This window comes from Durio zibethinus, chromosome 22 (assembly GCF_047325235.1).
Source record: "Durio zibethinus cultivar Kanyao isolate XHJ-2024 chromosome 22, ASM4732523v1, whole genome shotgun sequence".
NCBI classification, from domain to species: Eukaryota; Viridiplantae; Streptophyta; class Magnoliopsida; order Malvales; family Malvaceae; genus Durio; species Durio zibethinus.
In genome coordinates this window covers 5,581,340-5,607,559 of record NC_143183.1, presented here as the reverse complement: position 1 = coordinate 5,607,559, position 26,220 = coordinate 5,581,340, and the positions used below count along the sequence as shown (strand labels likewise).

Genomic DNA, 26,220 nt, shown 5'->3' with positions numbered 1-26,220 from the left:
ATAAACCAAACAGCAGTGAGTGGTCTTCTTGATCTTATATTCCATTTCAGGGTCCATAAAGCACTGCCTCCCAAGCGTTCTAAAATAATGAGTCTGCAGTTCTTTTGCTCTCACAACAACAACAAAACAGGGAAAGGTTTGGATGTAAAGGAATGGGAAACACTAAACACAGAGCAAAATAGAGAGATTGGTATAATCATGAGTAATGAAGATGGGATCAATCAACTATCAAGCATTTGGCTTAAGAAAACAATAGGAGAAAATGACAACAGGAAAACCGAAACAGTTTTGAACTTTTAGTTGGCTCACACAGACACGTTGACTGCATCAATCTTGCTATTCCTATAGGTCGAGTTACAATTACTACACTATGAATTAGCAATTTAGCATGAACACAATCCAATACACCCATCCCGTTCAATCATACTCTGAGAATCTGAAGCTTGGTGGAGAAGGCGACGGCAACCCAATCAGGCTGGGAAGAGGACCACTGCAGTTGCTCGATTTCAGCCCCAGCAGTGTAGGAAAGAATGGGGTCAAGCCCGCCCTCCACAGGCTGAGCCATGGAGGACAAATCCCAAATCAAGGCCTGAGAATCATCCCCCGCGGTGCAAATGTGGCAGGAGCTGTGGGGAGCCCACGCGATGGCATTGACACTTGCCAGGTGCCTCTGCAGCTCAACTACTGGCAGTGTTGGGAAGCGGATATCCAGAACAACCACCTTGGCACTATCCATAATGATGGTGGCCATGTATCCGGGATCCTGCTTGTTCCACCCCAACCGGACAAGTGGGGTATCTGGCTCAGAACTCTCATAAATAATTGTGGAGTGCTCCTTGTCACGTAAGTTGAAAACCCTGACGGAACCGTCAGCGGAGACAGAAGCGAAAACACCAACGCCGCCCAACCTCCTTGTCGTGGGCAATAAGCTGGGTGTCCACAGTCTCCCGCTCGATGTCCCATATAGTGCAAGTTGTGTCGATGGAGGAAGTGCCGATGCGCTTAGGCTCCGCCTCATTCCAGTCGAAGGATGTAGGAGCACCGCAGAACTCACTGTTCTTGTTGCCGTTAAGGAGAGATTTGAGGTCGACGCGGGAGTGATCATCTGAGATGCGCCAAATGCGGAGGAAGTCAGAAGAGGTGGCAAGAAGGTCAGGCTTCTGGCAATCCTTGTCAGGAATGAAGATGGTCTTGGTGGGGGGATAGGGGTGGTCGAAGGAGAGATTAGGGTCAGACCGGATCTCACCATTGGAGTCGTCAAGCTGCACGATTTCGAGGCCGTTGGCCAGCAGACTGGCGATGGCAAGGCGATATTTCTTATCGCAGCGAACACTCCAGTTCATGGCGTAGAGTGCCAAGGGGCCTCGTACGTGTATATCTCAGATCGTTTCTTCTGCTCATCTGAGCCCTCTGGGTTGGGATCACTGCTAGCACCCATCCTCGCCTGCCACTCTATTCTTTTCTTATTCCTATCTGATACCTGAGAAAGATTGGATTTGATGAAGATTATAGAAGATAAGATGTGCTATTTTCTTTTCTTTTTGCAGGGGATTTTTTTCCTTTGAGTTAATGACAAAAACAGAAGATCATGTTACGACGAAGTAAAACCATTCGTCAAAAGGAACATTCTTGCTTTACTCATTTATAAGGGAAAAAAAGGAAGAACAAAACGACCCTGCAATTTTAGGGATGAACACCTGCAATTTTCCTCTCCTGAAAACAAACAAAGCATAATTTGGGTAAACACAGATTTCTAGAAAACAAAAAAAGAAACTTCAAAAGCAACTTAACCCAAAAAAAATTTTAAGCGCTAGAATTTCATGACTCACTAAAGCATTTCATTAAAAATGCCAACCTTGAGCTTAGGAGACTAGGATTTTAGGATGGAGCTTTGATTTGTGATGGATGCGAAGAGGACGAAAAGAAAATGAAGATTGAGCTGAGATGGGCCAAGACCCAAAGCGGAAAAGGGTAGAAAAAGAAAATCGGCGCTCAGTGCTGCGTGCGACCGCTGCGACTGGTCTGGGCTAGTAAGAAGAATACGTTAGTCGCCATATCCGGTTCATTTTTTAAAAATAATTTTTTTATATTTTTTCATTAAAATTATAAAATTATAGTTTTATAAAAATTTTAATTAATATTAAATACACTAAAATTAAAATTTTTTTCTTAAATTTTATGAAAATCCATAACATCTAAATAATGTAAAACGAAAAAAAATATTAAGAAGAGAAATTTTAATATTATCCTTATATTCAAAAAGAAAATCCTACTAATAACAATAATAAGGTTAATGTCATATGTGATGTCTTTATTAGGATTTGGTTTATTTGTAATACATGTTTTTGATATAGTTAATTTTCAATGATTCCATGCATTTTGACCAATCAAAAGGCTACATATAGCTTAATTTTGTCATGCCATCAAATTAATCCGATTTATTAATGTCATGTAATTATTAATATGTGAACTCAGGTGTCATAATTCTAAAAAATATAAAAAAATATAAAAAATTAATTTTATTTTAAGAAAATAAAAAAATAAAAAAGGAAAAAGAGAAAAAATTGAAAACCATTAAAAATAAATTTTATATATGAAAAATAAAAGTATTTTGAAAAGAATTTTTTTTGTTGAAAAATTTTTAAAAGTTTTAGAAATTTTTTCTTAATTTCTCAATATTTTACATTTCATTATTTAAAAATTTAATAATCAAATTCTAAAAATAATTTTCTATTTTTAGGTCGCCAAAGGGTTTTAAGAATTCACACGTATATAAGCAGAACCCAAGTCTCAAACTCCTGATTTGTGCTGGTTTCTGCATGTATAATCTGATCTCCCTACTTAACTGTAGCATTACCATCTATCTAGCGAGCCAGCTATGTTGCTCACAAAAACCAAGCATTCCGATATTAGCTAATTTGATGTTCTTGAATACCAGTTACAGATAACATCACATCATATTTTGATTTGGAGGAAGGAGAGGTTCAATATCACATTCACATCATTATTGAAAACACAATTAAAGTTTGGTTTTTTTTTTTCAAGTAACATAATTAAAGTATTGGACTATCATTACCACTGACATTATTATTCTAGTGCTTCAATTCCAGCGCCTTTTAGGGTCCTGTTTTTGGCATATCTACAGTATGTTTTGATCTGAAACATTGTGGTTTAACTTTGCTAGTTCAGACTGGAACTGTCTGAGAAGAAGATGGCGGCTGGATCTCGTCGGCTTCTTCTTCATTTTCTCCTGTTAGCTCTTCCAAAGATTTTCCTTTGGACTCAGGCACCAAGAAAGTGAAAAATATCCCAAGGGCGTTGATGCCACCAAGCAAAATTAGTGAATTTTTCATTCCAATACCAGGTGGGTAACCTGCTTCAGTCTGTGATGGGTCTGTGCTTTGCGAAGCATACAAGAACCCAAATGCACCAACTATGGCTCCAGCTTTTCCAGCTGCTGCAGATATCCCATGGCATGTTGACCTTAACCTTGCAGGGAAAATTTCAGCTGGCACAACAAATGTGGTGGCATTGGGTCCAAAGTTTGCGAAGAAAAAGGTCAATGAATACATGATAAGGAATCCGGTGTGGTGATGTGTCCAGTGATTGTAAGGGATGGCAAGAGCAAACATGAAAACGGTCATGAAGAAGAAGCCCATCAATTGAATTGTGAACCTGCCTATATAATCGATTAAAGCCACCGTAAACCAGTATCCAGGAACAGTGCCGCAAAGTGCAATAAGTGTTTGCGCCCTTGCAACCCGATAAACCTCATGAATTGCATTCATAGTTGCAGGTTTTGGAAGCCAGCCAATTGCAGTAAAGATGTCTTTTTGAAACAGATTGTTGCTGTAATAGGCAATGTCTAATAGGAACCAAGTAGAAGTTGTCCCAAGCAACTGTACTCCATAGCGCCGGGCGAATTCCCAAGTAAATAGACCAAAGGAGTTGGATGATGATGCTCCTATCTTCTCTACCTTCTCTTCTTCAGCTTCCAGATCCACTTGCAAGACCTTGGACATGTCTGAAGCAGCCTGTTTTGCGTTTCTGGCTACGAGGGCAGTGTAACGGGCTGTTTCTGGCATCTTCATTCGCCAGTAGTAAGTGAGGAGAGCTGGAACTGCTCCAAACATCAGAATGATACGCCAAATATAGTCAGCTTGAGGTACAGTTGACCCTGTTGCGTCGACGTCATAGGGAGGGGCGTTGTACGCATGATCAAATGCAGCTGAAACAATAAGAGCAACAATCCCACCTGTCAAAATTCCAAATCCTTGCATTGCAAAAACTGCGGCGATAAATGCTCCACGAGTCCTCTTGTTGGCATACTCAGACATAATTGTGGCCGAGAGGGGATAGTCACCACCAATTCCAAAACCAAGCCAAAACCTGAAGAAACAAAGAGTTGCCATGACACCCTTTGGAGAGTCTCCAAAGGAAAGCCCGGAGGCAAGGGAACAGACCACCATAAGCATCAGGGTAAGTCCATAAACTCGTTTCCGACCTAATTTATCACCAAGCCAGCCAAAGAAAAGCTGACCAGCTAAAGTGCCACAAAGGGCCACACCATTAACAGCAGCTGCCACATTAGGCGGCAATGATCCGGGCTTTGTAGATCCTTCAACGTAGTAGTAAATACGACCAAGCAATTTTGTGACTAAAGAGATGCTAAACAGGTCATAAGCATCAGTAAAGAAACCCATCCCTGCAATTATAATTGCTGTGAAATGGTACCATTGTGTCTTTGCTGCATCCAGTGCAGTAAGAACTCCAAGTTGGTTTCTAGCCATGGCTAGCTAGATCTCTGAAAATGGCTGATTTTTACCTGAACATAAGATAAAAAAACATAAAATCAAATGATCCCACTTCTATTGACTATACCATTCCTAAGTGTAAATATTTTTTTTTTTTCCAAAAAGGGTCTTGGGGATAGGGGAAGGGTTGCAGTTGCTAGGATTTGAACTTTAAACTTGTTGAGTACTATGGTGGTTGATGAACCAACTGAGTTAAGCTCTAGATTTTATTCGTGTATGTCAAATATTTAAGACTGCGAAATTAGGATTGAATCAAACTTAAGCTATTTAAGGCATCTTTTGATTCCTCTGCTATATATAGTCCTAGAAAATAATCACCTGATCAATCATCAGAACAAATATAATCTGCCCTGAGCTATATGGACTACACAAATTAAGGAAGAGAAGATGCTTTCTCATTTAGAAAAGAATAAAAAAAATAAAAAATAAAAGCCAAGACATAGCCTGGGAATTAAGTGAAAATCCCAGATAAGAGATATTAAGATAGAAACAGACTATCAGTTTTGTTATACAACTAGCTTTAGCTCTGCATACTTCCTCATGTCAAAGAAAATGGATAAGGCCCCAAATCAAGAAACAAATACTTTCATCTGTTAATCAAAATCATGGAATGATAAAACATCATTTTCACAAGCAACATGTCCATGTAATTTCTCTTACTTCCTTAAAGATTCAGAACTGCCTGACCTTTTGAAGACAAATACTTGCTCCTTGGTCCAGACAAAAGGAAAAGGAGGCCTGAGCTTGTAAGGTGATTTTGGTGTAAGAGTGATCAATAGTCAAGGTATTTAACTAAATGATCTATTGATTCTCCCCAGAATGGCTTCGGTATCAAATAGCATATACCATTTGATTTCCTTCATTATTGCCTTTGAAGTCAATGGCTTGATAGCAAAACTAATTGCAGTTTTTTCTGACCAACACTGCAACAATCCTAAATGCTACTGTCAATTGGACAGTTGGATAATTTTCACACTTTTTTTTTTGTTTATTTAATTATTATTTCTTTTAAGGACTATTGATTTAATTATCCTTATGTCAAAGTGACTGCATATAATTAAATCTATCAAGAAGAAGAGGAGGAGAAGAAAAGTTTTGGATTTTATATATGTATATGTAAAGACTGGTGAAAGCTATTTGAACCAGATTCAAATAAAATATGGTGCAAAGACAATAGCCTTAAGCAAAGGATAGGTTTAAACTATAGGGGCATTCAAAATGAAAATGGCTCAGGCAATTCTCAAGAAATTCATTCTTGGAAAATTTGGAGTCTATCAAGTACCATTATTTCTCATAAAAACAAGAGAAAAACTACAAAATTAATCATAATTAAACTTAATGATGCTGATCTGCTAGATAAATCCTGTTAATTTTTGGGGAAGTTAACAAGCTAATTTTTTTTATTACAATCCTATAATTATTCATTCTTCAAAAAATTATATAAAGTCTGTTACTATGCATGATTTCATGTAATATTTTCATAGACCAATCTACATAATTTTAAATTATAATTAATTAATTATAATATAATATTTACAGACGTTTTAAAATTTATAACGTGTATGAAAGGGTTGATATGCATCCTATTTCATTAAGCAAAACGCCTATGATTGGCTAATTTAATAATTAACTTAGTAGAAGCGTTGGCCAACATAATATTTTTGGTCTGTACATTTTGCTTGAAATATAGAAATTATGACTAGAGAGTTGTTAGGAAGCAGCCAATCAAAGAAACCAATTAGCCAATCAACATATAGAAAATATTTAAATGTCTGGCCGACAGAACTAACTTGTAAAAATGAAATTTACGTTACAAAATGAATTGTTTATTTTTAAAAAATAACAAAATGCGCATTGTCAAATACTTAAATTATTATTTATTATTAGCAGATAAAAATGTCAAATCCGGCATTGTAGTTTTCACACCTTTGGAATATGTTTAATATTTTGTCCTTTAATGCAAATATTATTGCAATCTTGCATATACATAATCTCACTCTTGCGCAACATCTGTCATTTTTTTATTGTCTTTAAACGGTGCGCTTTACGTTTTATGAATTTCATGTCTTCATTTTTGTTTTTCCTTTTTCTTCATATATGTCATTTTCTTCGATAGAAAGTAGGGGTATGTAGCCGGTTCACTTCTGAAAAAGTAATCGACTGATTTATTTTAATAACAAAAAATAATCAAATTGCTATAAGATTTATTCGATTGAAAAATTAAAAAAAAAATTACTATTTTTTAACTATCAATTTTGAATAATAATTTTGTAATAATTTTCACTCAATTAAACTTATTTTATAATTTTGTCAACTTTTCATATTTATCATTCTTAAAAGTACAAATAAAAATCTTTTATATATTTATATTATATAAAATTTATTAAATAAATTAAAAATTAATAAATTCAATCTATTTAATTACTAATTCTTAAAATAAAAATGATAGAATAAATCAATTAAACCAATTTATTTAATTATTAATCATCAAAATTGAATTAATCAAATTCATTTGATCAAATTATATTAATTTTGATTGGTTAAGTCGGTTTCAACTTATTTAAGCTTCATTTAAATGAATGATGAAATTGATTGTGGTGAGTTTAAAAATAATAATAAAATTTATTGTAATTATGATTAAAAAATATTATTATAATTATAATTAAAAAATATATTTAATAAAAAATTTATATTAATTTGATTTCATTGAAATTGACGTTTAGATTTAATTGAAGGTACGATGAATTTAATCGTACCGATGCATTGGGACGCAAACGGCTACTTAGGCTCGCCCTTGAAAAGAAGAAAAAAATGCCAATTAAGGAAGTGGCTGTTAGGGATGGGAGGGAAAAGCTGGGAAAAAGTATTTTGAATTTTAGAAGCAAAAAACAGGGGGAGATTTGTTCGAGGGGAATGGAAAGAATTTGTGGTTTTTCCGAGTCAACTCTAGTGGAGTCGGTCATTCGATGAAGATGGAGAATGCGTTGCAGCCAGGAAATTTTGTTCCAGCTTCTAAAATTTTTGGCCTGGTTGCTGATTTTCTTATTAGGACCTCGATATTGAGGTTTGAACTGCCAAGAAAGTTAGATTTGGAAAAAAAAATCATGGTTTTCGTTATCATTGTCAACATAAATATCTAGAAGCTGTCATTATTTCCTTTTTATTTTATTTTATTTTTTTCCCAAAATTGAAGGCTTTAAAAGATCTAAAATCGACAACTATGAAAACCACTTGCTTGGCTACACAATGTAACCATCCATGTAGGAAAATCCCATGTGTGTCGAATCCCAAGTCAGTTTTGAGATCAGGAATTCTTCTCCAAACTCTGGTTTCATTGAAAGGACTTCAACCTTTGCTTTGTCTGTACAATAGCAGGATAATGGGCACGAGGTTGAGAAACTCTTATCAAGTTTAAATCATCAGTTGAGAAATCATAGCCAAGACCATAATAAAAAAAGCCATTAGGACGATGTTTTGGTTTAGGCAATGGCCTTGATTCCCTGGTAGATGGATTCCATAAAATGAACTCCTTAAGAGTCCACAACTAAACATACCAAGCCATTACAAGACCCACAAAGTCAAAATCATTTTCAGGATCTTTCTTCATTGCTGCTGGATAATCAAGCTCCAATGTCGCTTTGTTGCCATCTTCACTGCCATTATAAGCTTCGTAGTTGATTGACTGAACAGGATTGGTGGAGATAAGGACTCGATGGGGGTTGATATTGCTGTCTTTTATTGACTGAGAAAGGTGTTTAGGAAACTCAGGAAAGAATTGAGAGATTGTTTTCCTTTACAATGTACACCAGGGATTTGGGACTGTTTCTAGAATTGACAAGTGCTACAATTAATTTGATGGAGAAAACAGAACATGGTGTTGGTTGTTTGTCAAATTTTGTCCAAGCATGACTGAAAAAGACAGTCAGAAATTGCAAGGATGCCTGCATGAGACTGCCATGGCCCTAGACCAGTGAAACTAGTCAAAGCTTTTACTTTTGATACTTTGATTCATATGGCTGAACCAATAGAGAAATCATTGAACAAATTGTCTATGAAGGTATCTAGAAGAGTTCCATGGAAGGGTCCATGGCAGCGCATAAATTGAAATAGAAACAAGTTTGATTTAGTAATAATGGTTATTGTCATATTTTGGTAAACAATAGAAAAAAGAATTATAATCGTTGAAATTTACATCCAAACTTACTAAATGCTATATTTTAATAGTGATTACGTTTTATATATGTTAATTTCTTCTATAGAAAGAACTAGGGGTGTGTAATCAGTCAATTTTATTAGTTTAATTTACAGATCACTTCTAAAAAGTTAATTGAATCAAATGATTTATTTTAATAACAAAAAATAATCAATTGATATAAGATCTTCTCGATTGAAAAATAAAAAAATTTTCACTATTCTTTTACCATTAATTTTGAATAATAAATTTGCAATCATTTTCATTCAATAAAATATACTTTATAATTTTGTCACTTATTTCATATTTGTCATTCTTAAAATACAATTAAAAATATTTTATATATTTATATTATATAAAATATATTTATAAATCTATTAAAAAATTAATATATTCAATCCATTAATTAATGATTTTAAAAATAAAAATGATCGAATAAATCGATTAAACTGATTTATTTAATTAAAAATGATCAAAATTAAACTCACCAAATCGATGTAATCAAATTATATCGATTTCAATTGGTTAAATTGGTTTCAATTGACTTATACGCACCCTTAGAAGGAAAAACAAAATTAAAGCCAATAGGGGAAGTGGCTGTTGGGGATGGAAGGCAAAATGTTGGGGGAAAGTTTTGAAATTTAGAGGCAAAATACAGGGGGAAATTTCGTCCTTTTCCCAAGTCAATTCTAGTGGAGTTGGTCATTCGATGAAGATGGAGACTGCATTGTAGCCAGGAAATTTTGTTCCAGCTTCCAAAATTGTTCCTTTTTCTTTTATTTTTTTCCCCAAAGGTGAAGGCCTTAAAAAATTTAAAATCAACGACTTTGATATATATAAACGATTTAATTATATGTGGGAGTTTGAACGATTCCATGGTTTACAAACTATTGATTTCATATAGATTTGTTTTAGCATGAAGGATGATGATTAATTGATTTACTAATGTTATGGGATAAAGTTGTTTATGGGTCGGACATAGTCATGCCTATTGATATTCCTAAAATCAAATTGTCCATGATGTACTTGATGTTATATGCTTTAATTATTTGATACTTATTAAATAATTTATATTTAATAAATTTTGCTTAAAATTTTATAATCGAAGTGTTAATTTTTTATTGAACATGAAATTAATACAATAGTAAAGTGTACTCATGTTTTTATAGTAGCATTTGACTGAAATGTTTTGGAAAAAAAATGTTAAAAAAATTATTTATCATAAGAATAATATATTTTTTCTTGCATATATATATATATATATATATATATATATATATATATCCATAGTCCAATCTTCTTGTTTCCACACCTGTTGGAATATGTTTAATATATAAAGTTCAATCTTTAATGCAAATATCTTGGCAATTGTATACATAGTTATTGGTTATAGTTTATAAATGAGGATAGTTTAAAAACGTGTTGGACCTTGACTCCAACATTTAAGTCTTTTGTGCAGTTCGATCCATTCTTTTTTATTTTTTTTAAATATATATTATGTCATATATATCATATAAGGATAAATATATAATATTATATTGTAAATATTAAAAATGATGTTAAGTTGTCCATATTTTAAGATTTAATTAAAAAAAATGAAATTACTAAAGATTAAATAAAAATAACATGTTTTCATTTTTATAATTTTTATTAAAAAAATAATTTGGGCAGAACTAGATAGATTTAAACTTTATCATTTATTAATTTAGATGTTCTTAAATAGAAATTGAGATCTAAATTATCGAGTTGGACAAAACTTAAACAAATATATATAGTATTGATATTATACTTAAACTTGACTTAAATTCAACCAGTCTATAGACAACTTTACATAAATACTAATTAGGAAACTTTTCATATAGTTGAAATTGAATCATTAAAATTGCCAATTAGGAAACTTGTGATAATGTTACCATATAGAGTTAATTTAGCCAACCGTGATTCTCAAACTATGAAACGGCTGTTTTTCTCGAAAGTATCCAAAAAAATATGGTCAGCTTTCTCACCAAGCTCAAGGTCCATTTATTTTGGTTTTTGTCTGTGTTTTTTGCATGAACCAAAAACCAGCCAAGCAAAAAACAGAAACTGAAATTCAAGAAGGTATCGCATTTTACTCGATTCCCTTCAATCCAAGTCTTGGTTCTTGACGAAACAATACAGAACACATTGGTTCAAAGCCATCTTTTCTTCATCTCCAGTCTGCTATAAATTAATCCCTTTGGTTGCATCGTTTACATGTAGTGATCATTAGTGAAATTGAATCTATTTAGGGTATTTTTGGGTTTTAAATTTTGCAGGAAATGGCTCATCAGAAACACCAAAAGGAGGACATCAAGGTTTCCCCTGGTCCAATTCCCGAAGGCTGGATTTTAAGAACCCAGTTAAAAGATGATGGTACTGAAGTCATGGATAATTAAGATTATAAATGTATGCCTTTATATTCTATTTCATGCACTTTATTACTTTATTAAATCAAATATAAATTTTTTACGTGTTTTGTGTGCATGCATGCATTTGATGACAGTTATTAAATTTATTTTACACTCGAATTAAATTCTTGATGTATCGTCATTAAATATAATCAAGTTAATAAAGGAAACATTTAACATTTTTTTTCTTAAAGAATTATTAAATCAAATAATTTGGAAATTTTAACAATGCATTTTCAAGACTTTGATTGGGTTAATCAAGTAATTCTCATAATCGCAGTGCCACCTTTGTCTGCCGACTGGCCAACGATTCTACTCTTACGAAGACCTTATGCGATATGTGAGATTTGCCAAAGCGGCCAAGTTTTCCATCTATAATCCCGTAAGTTTCAAAATTTTTTTTTTTATTTACCTACTTTATTTTATTATTAATATTTTACTAATGTTAATTAAAATGGATATGAAAAAGCCGAAATGGTTTGATAAATTGATAAAAACTGAATATTTCATTTATTAAATTTAAATTCGATTCTTATTATCAATAATTTTTTTATGAATAATCTATAAATTAAATGATTTTAATTTACATAATAAAAAAATTTAACATATGCCTTTACTGTTATCGGTTATTATTCGGTACAAAATTATCAATATATGTGGTAAATTTAATAATTATCATATATTATTAAGAATATAGATAAATCGATCATTGATATATTAAGCTAAATATAGATTTTTTGAGTGGTTTGCATGCATGTATTTAATAATAATTATTAACTTTATTTATATTCGAACTAAATTCTTGATATTTTGTTATTAAATATATTGAAGTTAATAAAAAATATATATTTTATTTCTTAAAGTATTATTAAATCAAATAATTTGGAAATTTTAATATTGCTTTTGCCATGACTTTAATTTTATTGGATTGCTTAAGTAATTATGAAAATTACAGTGCCACCTTTGCCCACCGACCAACCAACTACTCTACACTTACGAAGATTTTATGCGACATGTGAGATATGCCAAAAAGGCCAAGCTTTCCAGTCCTGTAAGTTTGAACTTCTTTTCTTGTTCTTTCATTTACCAACTTCTGTATTTTATTATTAGTATTTTACTAATGTTAATTAAAAATAGATATCAAACGTCAACGGATTGATTAAGTTGGTAAGAATTAAATATTTCATTTATAACACTTAAATTCAATTCTCATTGCTAAAATTAAGTTTTTGTTGATGGATCGTTCGTAAATCAATGAATATAATTTATAATAAAGATATTTTGATATCATTGCGATATTTCAATAACCATTTTCAATTTTCAATTTTATCTTAATAATGTCTCAAATTTTATATATCCATATTTTTATTTATTTCAATTATATTTAATTGTTAATTTTTTTTACATAGATTAATTTTAATTTGTTTTCGTTCATTATTCTTTTCTATTTATCCTCCTTTGACAGAAATTTCAGGAAAACATGAAGAAAAAAGAAGAAGGCTATGTACTAGTCAAGAGAAAAGGCAAAATCGGTCTTGGGAGAAGAACATTAAAGTAAAAAATAAGCAACTTTACCATTGTTGGTTCGAGCGATAAGAAGTTTTATTTTCCTTAAACAAGATCTCGGTTTTGAGTTTTTTAAATAAAAAAAAAACAGATTTGAAAAAGCTTGTCATTTTTATAAAATCTGATCCAATTCTAACTCTAGATTAATAAGAATCCAAAGTGACTTCCGAACACCGGAGAGTCTTAAACAAAAAAAATGAGCAACTTTGAGTGAAATTTTAGCAAAATGTTATGTTTGAACAATAAATGGATTGTATTTCTATTTTTGAATGTTTCATTCTGTCCGTTGATTTAAACATATATATATATATATTTTTAATTTCCTTTGAAGGAGTAGTCTTTATGTTCTCTGTTTAATGATCAAGTTTGCCTTTATTATTATTATTATTATTATTATTATTTTGTGCATGATCAAGTTTGCTTTTGATTTTAGTTAAAAATGCTTTTTTTTCTTATTTTATGGTTTTCTTTTCTTATTTTAGATGGAGAGTACTATATCTCCCTTGAGCCATTTTTAGGTTTCTCTTAGGTGAATAAGTTAAAAACATTCAGTTAATTCTGTTTTGAAAATGTAAAAATCAAATTAATCAATTGAATTTACTGCATTAAAATTATTAGTTGAAATCGACTTGAATCAATCAGTTAAATCAATTTTAACCGACTAGTGGTCACTCTTACTTGACCCAATTCTCGAAAAGAAGGGTTGTTGAAAGACGATGGCAAAATATTGGTTAATTAAGATCATTTTAGTACCATATGTTATGTTTTTTCATGCATTCTATAATTTATCGGAACATTTTCAATTATTATGAGTTTCTAAGCTTAGTTATTTATGTTTCATTTGTTATATAATAAAACTCACATGTTCTAAATTATTTAAAGATGAGTTTCCACATATATGTATGTAAGTTAATTTTTCATTTTTTTTTTTTTGCAAGTAAATGGTGTCCCCATTTCAGGGAGTGGAGCATCAGTGATCTAAGAACAGTGATCATCTAGATTACCTCCCCTCCCAACGAGGGCCTTCTCCAAGTTTCAAACCCTTGCCTTAGGCAAATAAAGTCCGCTTGTGACCAGATTGCATTGCTTACCACCGAGGCAACACCTCGTAAAAAAAACAATAGCACAATTGCAAATGGTATGGTACAAATATACGAGCACCAAGATGATTTTTTCCAATGCTGTAGTCAAGGCACGACTCCAATAGAATGCTGATCTAAATAATAATGAACATGCTTGCAGCAACAATGATTTCAAGAAGTTCATCACTCCATAATCTAAAATTTCCCCAATATCTGGCAGGAAATACGTTTCCTTTAAAAAGGTATACAGAGAAGTGAATCTTCCACTACAACACTAAACAAAGAAAAAAAATGTTCATGGCTGCAGGTGTTGAAGCAAAACATCAATGAACTTATCTTTTACTCTCTTCAGCCATCTTTCTACGTATCTCATGAGCAGTATTGAAAATGCCAAGGGTGGGTTGGTTGCAGACAAAGCACTTCTTGTTCTTCGCATGATGCTGAAAGAAAAAAAGATACAACATTTGGTTAGTTTATATTCATGAGAAAAAAATGTAAAGCATGGTAGAATAATACAGACATGTGGCATCAAAAGTAGATAATGTAAAGCAAAAATATGTCCCAGTCCTATAACTAAAAAAAGTTGGACCATATAAAATTTTTTTTCTGTGTGAGTAACCAATAATGTTTTGCACCAAGTAATGCAGGAGCAACAATATAAGAAAAACTAACAGATAATGAACCTAGCACAATATATATATATATATATATATATATATATATAATATACATGAAAAGGCATGATGAGGAAACCTTCAAAGCACAATGCTCGCAGAAGTAGTGCTTGCACTTAGTAACAACAGGATCCACAAATGGCTGCCGGCAAATAAAACATGCAAAGGGTAATGAATCCTCATCATCATCATCACTTTGGTTTTCCCCTGCTTCATCATCATCATCATCCCCACCCAAAGCTAGATTTCTCTTCCTTGCTTTTTCTGCTTCTTCCCAATCCTTTTCTAACTGCCATCCAGACTTGTAATCTCCACGATCATGCATAAACTTACATGAATCTCCATAACCACAGTAACCAGTTTCTTTGTAGTCCTTACAGATGTCAGGCTGGTAATCAAATCTTGCTGAAACCCTGATGTGGGCAGAAGCCCTGAGAGGTCCATGTGAGCCACCAGCTTTCTCAGATGCAACTGTTTGCTCTCTTCGAAACCCAGCCTTGTGATCCACATAGCCATGCATTCCTGTATACAACTTCTCTCCCCCAGAGCTTGTGTTTTTCCCCTTCAAAGCCTCCTCTGCTCGTTTAAGAACTTTCTCACGTATAGCTCGAGCATCTTTTGTAAACTCAGTCTCAGTTTCTAAGGTTGCTGTTGCTCTGCTATCATTTTGAACTTGAATTTCCTTGGAAGACTCAAAATGAAAATTTGGTTTGTCAGATTCTATATTTGATTCAGTGGCAGCAGCACTCTTGGAGGATCCAGTTGAAAAGTATAACTTATTGTCAGGCTTCAGAGCCTTTTTTTGATTGTGCAACAGAGAAGCCCCATTTCTGGAGTCTTCATCTTCATCTTCATCTTCATTTATTGTCCTTTTCCTAATGTTTTTCCCCTTTTTTGGCTTCCTAAAGAAATTGCAGACTGAAAAATCAAAGAATTAGCTATACGAGTAAAATAACCACACATAACTCTATAAAAATAATAAAAGAAGCAATTTTTACCTTGTTCGGACTGTGGTTCTGTCTCAGATTGCTGTGGTTCTTCTCCAGCATTCTGGGGAGCACTTGAATCTGCCATCTTAATGGAAACAAGAGCTACAGATTCTTTGCGTCGATTAAAGTCGCTTGAATAAAGACTATTTCTCGAATCACCTGAAAGAATTCTTTTAAACTAACATCAGCCAAAATCCTTATTACTATTAATAAAACCGATGAATCATCCATGACGAAAACAATAATCAACATCATAAGTAATCTTCTATAGATAAGATCACACTTTCTCTCTTGATAATAGTTTCAATCATAATTAAAAAGAATTATATCCCTAAATTAAATGGAAGCTCACAATTTTATATTCCTAAATTAAAAAAAAAAAAAAGAAAAAAAGTAGGGACAGATTCAATAGAATTTCAATCAATTTAGCAGAAAAAGATAAATATGTATATATATTTTACCTCAAAAATAAAAAGAAGCGGCTTTGGTGAACTAAACGTGGAGCCCCGTGGCGGAGAGAAATAAAAAGAAGCGCAAACGGAGGCGAGTGATAACGGCGGCGGCAGCGAGCATTTTTGGAAGAACCGAAAGATATATAAATATATAAATATATATATTTATATTTATATATATGCAAGGGGGATGTATGACCCGCACCCATTTTTTAAGTTTTTAATCAGTTGGACCTGCGTGACCAACAATCCAAAAAAAAAAAAAGTTGGGCTAGTTTGGCCCGTTTGTTGTGGACTTCCAAAAAAAAAAAATAATAGTAAGGTTTTTTTTTAATAATTAAAGCCAATTATTTAATTATAAAAAACTAATTCTTTGTATACATATCCTTTAATTTTTCTTATCCTTTTTTTTTTTTTTTTTTGCAGAAAGATCCTATTTAATTTCAATTTCTTCTATTATTTCAATGTATATTTTGATGAAAGTCTAATTGTTGAACATTAACTTATTGCTTCCAAATTGCTCTCATGGCTTCATGAATGTGAAGATGGTGAAACAATTAGCGGCCATAACAAGCTTCACTCCTTTCTTGGACTTCGGACAATCCTCATTATACGTTTCCTTAGAACCCCATTAATTGCTTTCAAATAGCTACCACAGTCATGATCCCTTGAGACAGTTCCTTCACAGCAATAGGCTCTAAGATCAAGCAGAGTTTCAATTGGGTGAGGACAATTGAGGAATGCTCTGATAACAGTTGAGTTTCCACATTTGGTGCTGTCCAAAGCATAAAGAGCATTCCCTGGAGGAAGCAAGGGATGTGAAGGTGATGACTTTTCATCAGGTTGGAGAATGAACATTTTTCCAAGTGGAGAGTACAAAAATTTCTGCATCAGATAGAAGCAACAGTTAACCATATACTTCTTTTTTTATTATTATGAAAACTTGGGTAAGAATAATGTTTTGTTTTTTTTACAAAGGATACAGCAACCTCGAAATAAGGGAAGTGGTTACAGATTTTAGGATATGAACCTCTGTTAGTGATTGTATTAACCAATTGAGGTAAGTTCTGAATTTAAAATAATGTTTGTTCCTTGTTTGTAGATACTTACATTTTCAATTAGACAAGGGTGAGAATGCAATGAACTGTTTAAAACCGTGAGAATTGAGGTTAGATAATCAGGATAGTTGCAGGAGAAGCCTCTAGGGACAATGTCTCGATGCATAATCAGATTGTGAATCTGGCTATCATCCAACATTAATTCATCAAGTAACTTTGGGCCTCCACATAACACAAATGGTGAGCCAAAAGTCACAACCGGCTGAAGTGTAGAAGGTCTGATAACATTCCTGGTTAATAGCATCAAGCTGACTAGTATAGAAATACTTCCCTCAAGTGAATGACCAGTGAATTGCAGCTTAGCTTGGTCACCATATGTCTGTAAATGGTCCACAATATTTGGCATAACTTGTCCATATATGACCTTCCCAGCTTCATAAATTCCTGTATGAACAAACACTTCCTTTCCCTGCAAGGTAATAATAAACTCTAATTGTCTGTGGCAAAGCTCCCATTCAACTTCTCTGATTTTACACTAATCTTTACCTCAAAGATAGTTGGTTCAAAGAAGAGGATTCGGCCGCCAAGATGCCAAGGAATTCGGTCCCTGCGGCTCAAATATATTTGATGTTGTGCTAGTTACTGTCTTTGTTTCCATATAGATATACTTGGGTTTTCCAAAGGAATTACCTGAATCACAAAAAAGCGAGTATGTGTGCGTGGATCATCACAAATAAACCATTCCACCTGAGATGAATGGAATGGCTTTGCTTCTCCACTGCTGGAACCTTGACAATGCCAGAAAGCATTGCTGCTGCAACATGCAGCAAATTCTCTGCCATCTCTTCTAAATGGCTTTCACTTTCCCATAAATCATCGCTCCCACTTTCGTGCTGTGGCTTGGAATTGAAAGGCAAAATGGCCTTTGATTTTGACCACAGATAAGATGCAGCTGAAGCCACATACCTGAAGCAAGAGATGAGTGGATTGGATGCTTTCTCTCGGAATTCATAGCTTTCGCAGAACCAGAATCCTTCGGTGTTGGAAAGGTAATCTGTGAGTGAAGAGACTATTCAAGGTCTGCTTCAGTTTTTGTTGCCTCTACTTTCATTTCTAAAGAAGATGTAACAAAGTGTAGACCATAGTACATTCTCAAATAATTGTCCTGAAAGTTCATAGGGTGAAGTCATTTTTGTACTAGAAATAGTCAAGTTTACTATACTCATTATATCAATTTTGGTGAAACGAAAATGTGGAAAAGCGGTAACGAATTAGACAAGTCCAAATAATCTTTCAAAAATGAGATCAAGGAAGGAATGTTCTTTAGGGGTATTAGCCTGGAATTTCGGCTGTACTTCAAAGCATTTTTCTCGGTCTTTGAATGTGCAGAAGCAAAGACTAGGCTAAAAGAGAAAGGAATTTGTCAAACCATGCAAAGATTGGTGAAAAACATACATATATACCTGGATTTCTGGAATCACATAGGCCATATCGCACAAGAAGGCCAGTTGAGAGAAAAGCTTGGTATGAGAGAAGGGTACTCGGACCAGTAATTTTGAGAAGATTCACAATCATATATCACTTCATCACTTCCATCTCTACCATCATCCTTATCATCATGGTCATTGTCAGAAAAATCAATCTTGTTCTCATTACAAATCCCATCTCCATATAATTTTTCTTTTACCTGTCCATCCTTCCAATGAACTTTAAGCTACCCAAATCTCTTCACCTGATTTTTTTTCTTTTTTTCCTCCTCTCTAGTTCATGGTTCTCAGTTGAAGACTCAACAACAGTCATATCTTCCTCCACCATACTTGAATTCTTACTTGCCCCTGGACCAGAACAAACTGATCTAGGCAAGCTTGGAACTGGGGAGCTTGGTGCTTGGAATCGGAAGCTCCAATAAGATTGACTACTCTTCTTTGGTAAGATTGATGTAGCTTTTATTTTACAGATGCAGCAACAAAAGTGCTTACAGGAATAGGAACAATGATTACTAACTGGATTGCAGGGATCTTTGCCTGAATTTGACTGACCAAGATCATTTTGCTGTTTGCAGAAACCTTTTTTTTTGTTGCGGCAAAGTTAGAGGTAGGCCTGCTTATTGTGCTACATGCCATGGTTTGCATCATATTCTTGCAGTTAGATTGTAGCAGAGTTATTGATTATAAAGGTCTATCAGTTGAGCTAGTCCCCAAAATGTCACTTTTTTCTGATTATAACAGAAATTATATGGTAATGAATCTTGTAAGAAAAGACTAAATGAGGAACTATGCAAGCCCTTGGAAACAACGAGAAGGATAAAATGCCAAATTATTGTCTCTTCAAACAGTGATTTTCTTCTTGAAATTTTATTTGTGCAACTGCACATAAAAGGTTGCTTGGAATTCAATTCACAAAAGAATTAGAAAAAGCTGGAACAAAAAAAAAAGTCTCCACGCTTTGCATATGAACACCGAAAACTTGCTGCCATCCAAATGTGGTGTTTGTTTCTTTTGGATTGTACATTAACAACTTCCAAGATGACTGTGTAAATATAGTCTTTTTCCACAAGATCTGGTATTGGCAGTACTTTGTTTATTGAATTTTTCTACTGCCAAATCAAAATGAAACAATTACATGGTTTTTATGAGAAGCTGTACATGATATAGAAAAATCCCAAGTCCAACCAAGGGCTCATTCCAGATTGGAGATCTTGAATTCTTATCCAAAATTATATTTCAATATGTACAAGGACTTAAACTTTGTTAGAAGGATCGTTATCAATACAAGGGTAAGCATCTCCTACATCTTTGGAATCATCATCAATATATTCATTAATGCCAAGACCAAATGAGAACCTATCATACACTGATGCACATAAGAACCAGGCTTAGACAATTCCCAGGTCGATGGATTCCATAAAATGAACTCCTCATCGTCCAAATCAACATCATAGTCTGAATCCTTATTCATTGCTGCCGGATACTCAAGCTCTGATATCACTTTGCCGTCATCTTCATCACCATTATAAGTTTCATAAAATTTTGAAACAAGAGGATTGACATTGCTGTGTCTTTTGTGATTGGACAAGCTGCAGTTTGGCGAACTGAGAATCAGAGATCAAAGATCGCCAAGGCTTGGATACACATTTGGATCGAAGGAGAGATTTGACTGGTAGCCTTGACAGTATACTGACTAAAATGTCGTGAGCAAGTTGAGAGATAGTTTTCCTTTTTCCCATGATTCTTTAAGCTACAGATTTATCTGCTTTCTTCCCTCTCAAACACCATCGGTTCGAGGCTGTTTTCGAATTGGCAGCTGCCTTTAATTTTTGGAACAGAACACTAGGAGTCTAGGACAGCCATTGCATATGTAGCTGAAAAACAATACAGATTAAAAAAAAAAAAACTAAACAAACAAACTTGCCCAACTCATAGTTCTTCAACCTTGTACATCATTAAAATTGGGTGAAACTAGACTTTCAGAATATGTAATCGAGTGAAACCAATCCCAGTTGTTGCGAATCGCGAAATTCTCAAACCTTTGATCTTTTGGGTCGAACATATCTAATCCGAATCCATCATAATCAATTACAACTTTTCCAGTTTTTGTATAGCATAATGCAGTCTGCCAGTATTTATATCCAGGCCAAGGTTCAACTGTGGAACTGAACAATCTAGTCCATGAGGACTTGACACCAAATTCCTTCATTACCCATCCTTCATAAAGGTTTTCACCACATTGAATGAAAAGGCAAAGACAATCTCCTGAAACAGCCAGCCCCATGACTGCAACATAATGGTTCTCTTCTAAACGATCTGGCAGTGGCACCAACTCTTGAAACTTCTATTCTGCTAAATCAAATGAAAAGAATTTATGAAAACCACTTGCATTTTTGGCTACCCAATGTAACCATCCATGTAGGAAAATCCCATGCGTGTCGAATCCCATGTCACTTATTGAGATCAGGAATTCTTCTCCAAACTTTGGTTTTCATTGAAAGGACTTCAACCTTTGCTTTGTCTGATACAATAGCAGGATAGTGGGGACGAGGTTGAGCAACTCTTATCAAATTAAAATCATCAGTTGAGAAATCATAGCCAAGACCATAATAAAGCAAGCCATTGGGACGATGTTTTGGTTTAGGCAATGGCCTTGATTCCCTGGTAGATGGATTCCATAAAATGAACTCCTCATAGTCCACAACTAAACATACCAAGCCATTACAAGACCCCACCAAATCAAAATCATTTTCGGGATCTTTCTCCATTGCAGATGGATAATCAAGCTCCAATATCGCTCCGTTGCCATCTTCACTGCCACTATAAGCTTCGTAGTCGATTGACTGAACAGGATTGGTGGAGACAAGGACTCGATGGGGGTTGATATTGCTGTCTTTTTGTGACTTTAGAAAGGTGTAGTTTGGCAAACTGAGGATCAGAGTCAAAGATCGCCATGGCTTGCATACACACTTGTATCGAAGGAGAGATTTGACTGGTAACCTTGACAGTATATTGGCTATGATGTCAGGAGGGAATTGAGAGATTGTTTTCTTTTTCTCCTTTTCTCTTTGAGATATTGATCTGCTTAATTTCTTACCTTACAAAGTTGCAGCAAATTTGATTTTTCTCCTTGAAACTTACAATGTACACCAGGGATTTGCAAATCTTATCAAGTGCTTTCAACATCATCTTGTAGATATCTCTAAGGGTCATAGATTTAACATTAAGAGATCTGAGGTTCAACTAGGTTCTTGTTTGCTATGCAAGTTCTTTTGGAACAGAATTGAGGAAAGCTTGCTTTAAGTTGACATCATCGAATCCACCAAGTATGTAAAAATACTGGGAGAATTGTTGATAGGGTCTGTCAATGTCTTTTGGATAGAGAGAACAACATTTTAGTTTGAAGAATTGTTCTCTGATCTTTTCCAATCTGTGAGTTTCTTGTCCACAAAAGATTGCTGTAAATTGAGAGACAGCTTCTGTGATTGTTGGGCATTGAAAAAATTAGAGTTGTCTGTATTCACCAATATTGTCTCAAAAGTTTTTCAAAGTTTCAACTAGTCTGAAAATAAATTTGATCAATATTGTGTTCATCGTAATATTGGGATGAGAGTTTAATTCAATGAGTCCCCATGCTAAGAACTCTTGGAATCTTGAGGGCCATTTTGAAGGAGGAACATCATCAATGGTAAAAACTGAGAACTTTGATGTCAAAGGAGGAACATGTGATTGTTGTGGAGGAGGGTGTTGTTCAGCATCCATTGCATCAGGGTTATGAACTTCTAGAGTATCATCTGAAACTTTAACTATTGGTTCTGTCATGAAGATTTGAGAGAGCATTATCTCATCTGAGTCATTAGTATCATCTACTTCAACTGAGTCATCTGAATTGACAGTATCCATGTGGGATTCAGTTTCAAAAGTAGAAAAAAAAATATCTTCAAGGGAGAATTGAGGGAGGTTGTCTTGTGCCATCTGGTGTAGTATTTCTAAAAGGGTTTGTGTAGGAGAAATCATAAGTTGTACAGGTTTTTGGGCTGATTGTGGTGTAGGGTTTGAAGGTGTGGAACTTGAACTTGGTTTTGGTTTTGAAGGTTGAAAAAGTGGTTGTTCTGCTACTCTTTTGAGTTTTGATCAACTGGTTGTTTTTTTCGAAATCTATGAATTCATTTTTCAGTTGTACCAAAAAGAGGTTATTCTGGTTGGTCTGAGATAGGAGTGAAGTATTATGTTAGTTGTGAGGATGTTGGGGTGGATGTTGTTGGAGGTTTATACTGAAAAGGTGTGAAAAAAAGTTTTGAAGTTGAGGTTGAATGATTGTATGGTTGAAATGAAAGAGGAGTATAGGCTTGGTAAGGAGTATTATGCATACCAGTGTGAAATGATGTGAAGATGTTGTAACTAGAGGCTGCTTATTATTGTTGTTTCTGATGAAACTTGTTTTGAAGATCTGTAAGTTAAATCTTTAGGCTCTTTATTTCTTTCTCTCGTTCAGTGAAAACATAAGTGAATCCAGTGTTACTTTCAGCCATATATCTGAGTTATTGATCAAGTGTGATTATCTTTGACTGAATTTTAAGAATAATATTTTGAAGATTGACAAGGCTCTGATCAAAATGTTGACTGACTTGATCCAACTTATGTTCAATTCTGTGCAGGTATGAATTCTGCTGGAGAGAATTTTCAGTTTGCCAGTTTAAAACTGCTTCATCACGAGAAACACTTTTTTGGTTCCCATATTCATCTCTGTCAGTGATAGTGGAGATTTTTGGAATATGTTTGTACTGGTCTTTATGAAACTCTTGAAAATGAGGGAAATCTGAGCTTGGGTAGGTTGATTGCATCATGAAAATTTATAGTAAAGGTTGGGTGAAATCTGGTTTTTGTTTGGGTTGATTTGAGTAGGTTTGATATAGTGGTTTTTCTTTCTTAAAATAGATGACATAGTAGTCAAACTTTCCTGATGGTTCACTAAAGAGATCAACTTCAGGGTCTCTATTTTCATATCTTTCTTTGAGCTTTTGCTGGGAAGACTTTTTCTTCTTTTGCTTTTTTGAAACATCATCATCATCAGCCAGAAAGCTTTTATATGTGTTTATCTGGCATTCTTTGCATTGACAATTTATGTCCCAATAACAATGTCCTTGTGGAGATCTATATGCATACACGAGATTTCCATTAGACTGAAAGTATGTGACTGAAACATCAAAGAGATCAGCTTGATTTCTTCTCATCATAAATTATGTTGGAAAGATTGTTGGAAGAGGAACATCATTTCTTTTGCTGTGATCAAATTCAATTATGACAGTACCATCCTGATTTGTCCTGTAGGTTGGATTAAAGTGCTTAATTGGTTCATCTTGCTTCCAAATCTATTGATAACTTGTCGTCCATGTTTTTAGGAGAATGGTGGCAAGTTTTTCATTTGAGATCTGCTTTGGAATATGAACATGTCTAGGAGTTCTGTCTGATGCTTTCATTTTGACAAAAACAGCATCACTAGAGTGTGAAAGAGGTAAGTTAATGGCATGATTTTGAACTCTATATGCCATCTGATAGTGAAGGGTTGCTTGGAGGCCTTTCATTTTTGTGCTTGCAATCTAGACTTAAACTTTTAAAGCATTTAACAGGGTTGGATCATGAAGAGATATATTATAATTTGGAAAGACTGTGAAAAAGATAGTTCCTACATTGAGTATTGTCTCAACTATTCCAAGGACTGCATGCTTGTAATATTTAAATCTTGTGTCCAACAAGGCCATTCTGGTACATACAAAAATTTTATTTCTGCCATGAAAGGTTAAGGCGATTCTGATAGCACCAAAGTAAATATGAGTGTATCCTTGATTTGATCACTGTTAAAAAAATTCTTTTGAGATCTGAAGAGTAACAAAGTGGTCTTGAGGTTCTGTTGGAAGAATACATTGATTAAAGTTTATGGCTTGAACATATTTTTTTGGAGCTTGGTATTTGGGTTTTAAAAGGGTTTTTAAAGATCTAGTAAGAGAAGGGAAGGAGTTTGAGAAAGCTATATAAGGATTTACAAGGGGTAGAACTGTTTGTTGAGTTTTTTTTCTGTTGGAATATAATCTACTTCATATAAGAACTTAAACTTAGAAGAGAAAGATTTTTTAAGTATAGGAAAAAAAAAAGATAAACTAAAAGAAGATCTAGAAGAAGAAGGTTGAGAACTAGAGTTGCTAAGAGTTGATTTCACACCAGACGTAGATAACTCACACTTCAACCTCTCTCTAGAACACACTCATTATTCTCTCAAATGATGACACTCATGGTGCTCCAAGACAGAAGATTCCCTGTTCCAGTCCAATAATGTATAGTTACGCGTGATGATTTTAGTTTTCTCTAGAAGACTCTAAAAAGTTGATTATGATGCCTCCACATCAAGATAACTTTATGTCAAGTCTTTATCGATTTTATATCTAAGTCAAGTCATATTTACTTTATGAGTCACATTTACTTTATGTCAAATAAGTGATGAGTCATAGTGATGAGTCATCGTACCATAAGTGATGAGTCACTGTACTTTAGCTTTATCTTAAGCCACTTGTAAAGTTATAATTATGTTTTGTCCTAGCTTTGTCCTATTAGATTACTATTTTTTTACTTTTTTCTTGTATAAATAGGGTGATACTTCTCCAAGAAAAAATCATCAAGAAAATCGAAGAAAAATAACAAGACTTCTCCCTTGTAACAAACCTTTCTTTATAAAATATGTTTGGCTAAAAACCTCTCTTCTCTTTTGGTAATTTCATCTTCTTTTTTTCATAGTTAAAACTTTTAGCTTCATGTTTCTCTTCAAGCTATTCCATAGTTTGCAGTGATACAAGTTAAGTATACTCTGTAGTTACCATAATATTATGGATCCTCTGCATCAAAAATTCTTATTAAACTATTAAACAGATTGTTGATCCTTTTCCCTCAGCCAAAGAAAAGTTATACTAACCCAAGATCATACTAATAGTAAGTTACTATAGTGAAAGATATATCTCTATAAAAGTCAGGCTCTCAGTTCGACGTTAAGCCAAGAATGCATCAGAGTCTTGAACACCGATTAAAATACATTGGTTATATGTTTGATCTATGGAACGCTTATGGTTGGTATTATCTTAACAAGTTGATCGATCTGCACGCTGTTATCATAGTACCATATAGTATTGTTAAGACTCTACTACCCGGAGAGCCCGAAACTGAAGCTGTGTCAGTTGCCAGAGTCATGATCGTACTATCGTTTTCATAAATCTTTTTTATCAATTTTAAGCTGGTAATTATATTCTGAAAGATAGTTTCTCTATGAAACTTCATCTTGGAGTTCGGGCCAATTTTGCTTGGAAATTTTATGATTCATTTCACAAATTTATCTATGAAATTCAGTGTATTCAGCTGAGTGATCAAACTGAGAATCAAACAGCGAATATCATTACGAGTTGTAAATTACTGCATAAGAGAAATACTGAGG

At 33.9% G+C, this 26,220-nt stretch overlaps 2 protein-coding genes and 2 pseudogenes across 4 annotated transcripts; all 4 read right to left on the bottom strand.

Annotated features, from left to right (window-relative positions):
• Nucleotides 1-202: 202 nt before the first annotated feature.
• On the bottom strand, nt 203-2,055 carry LOC111307286 (WD repeat-containing protein LWD1 pseudogene; annotated as a pseudogene). Of its 2 annotated transcripts, none has more exons than XR_016332031.1 (2): nt 1,856-2,055; nt 203-1,713 (listed from the first exon to the last, which is right to left on the bottom strand). The product of XR_016332031.1 is annotated as a WD repeat-containing protein LWD1 pseudogene, transcript variant X1 (transcript). The 2 variants fall into 2 exon arrangements; XR_016332032.1 differs by having other exon boundaries at nt 1,830-2,015.
• An 874-nt stretch (nt 2,056-2,929) lies between these two features.
• LOC111291621 (putative inorganic phosphate transporter 1-5) lies at nt 2,930-5,675 on the bottom strand. Its single transcript, XM_022906134.2, has 2 exons — nt 5,502-5,675; nt 2,930-4,825 (listed from the first exon to the last, which is right to left on the bottom strand). The coding sequence occupies exon 2, from the start codon at nt 4,788-4,790 to the stop codon at nt 3,186-3,188; it is 1,605 nt and encodes a 534-aa protein (XP_022761869.1). The 5' UTR covers nt 4,791-4,825; nt 5,502-5,675; the 3' UTR covers nt 2,930-3,185.
• Nucleotides 5,676-14,252: 8,577 nt separating this feature from the next.
• Nucleotides 14,253-16,354, bottom strand: LOC111307844 (zinc finger CCCH domain-containing protein 1-like). Its single transcript, XM_022906131.2, has 4 exons — nt 16,208-16,354; nt 15,756-15,905; nt 14,837-15,675; nt 14,253-14,523 (listed from the first exon to the last, which is right to left on the bottom strand). The coding sequence occupies exons 2-4, from the start codon at nt 15,829-15,831 to the stop codon at nt 14,416-14,418; spliced, it is 1,023 nt and encodes a 340-aa protein (XP_022761866.2). The 5' UTR covers nt 15,832-15,905; nt 16,208-16,354; the 3' UTR covers nt 14,253-14,415.
• A 342-nt stretch (nt 16,355-16,696) lies between these two features.
• LOC149512507 (phospholipase A1 PLIP1, chloroplastic-like) lies at nt 16,697-19,379 on the bottom strand (annotated as a pseudogene).
• Nucleotides 19,380-26,220: the final 6,841 nt, after the last annotated feature.

Excerpts from the sequence above, each read along its gene's own strand:
- LOC111291621 (XM_022906134.2), bottom strand. The coding sequence starts at position 4,790 with ATGGCTAGAAACCAACTTGGAGTTCTTACTGCACTGGATGCAGCAAAG.
- LOC111307844 (XM_022906131.2), bottom strand. The coding sequence starts at position 15,831 with ATGGCAGATTCAAGTGCTCCCCAGAATGCTGGAGAAGAACCACAGCAA. Across the intron at positions 15,676-15,755 it reads AGAACCACAGTCCGAACAAG|TCTGCAATTTCTTTAGGAAG; the intron begins GTAAAAATTGCT and ends TTGATTTTTCAG. Across the intron at positions 14,524-14,836 it reads GCGAGCATTGTGCTTTGAAG|CATCATGCGAAGAACAAGAA; the intron begins GTTTCCTCATCA and ends TTTTTCTTTCAG.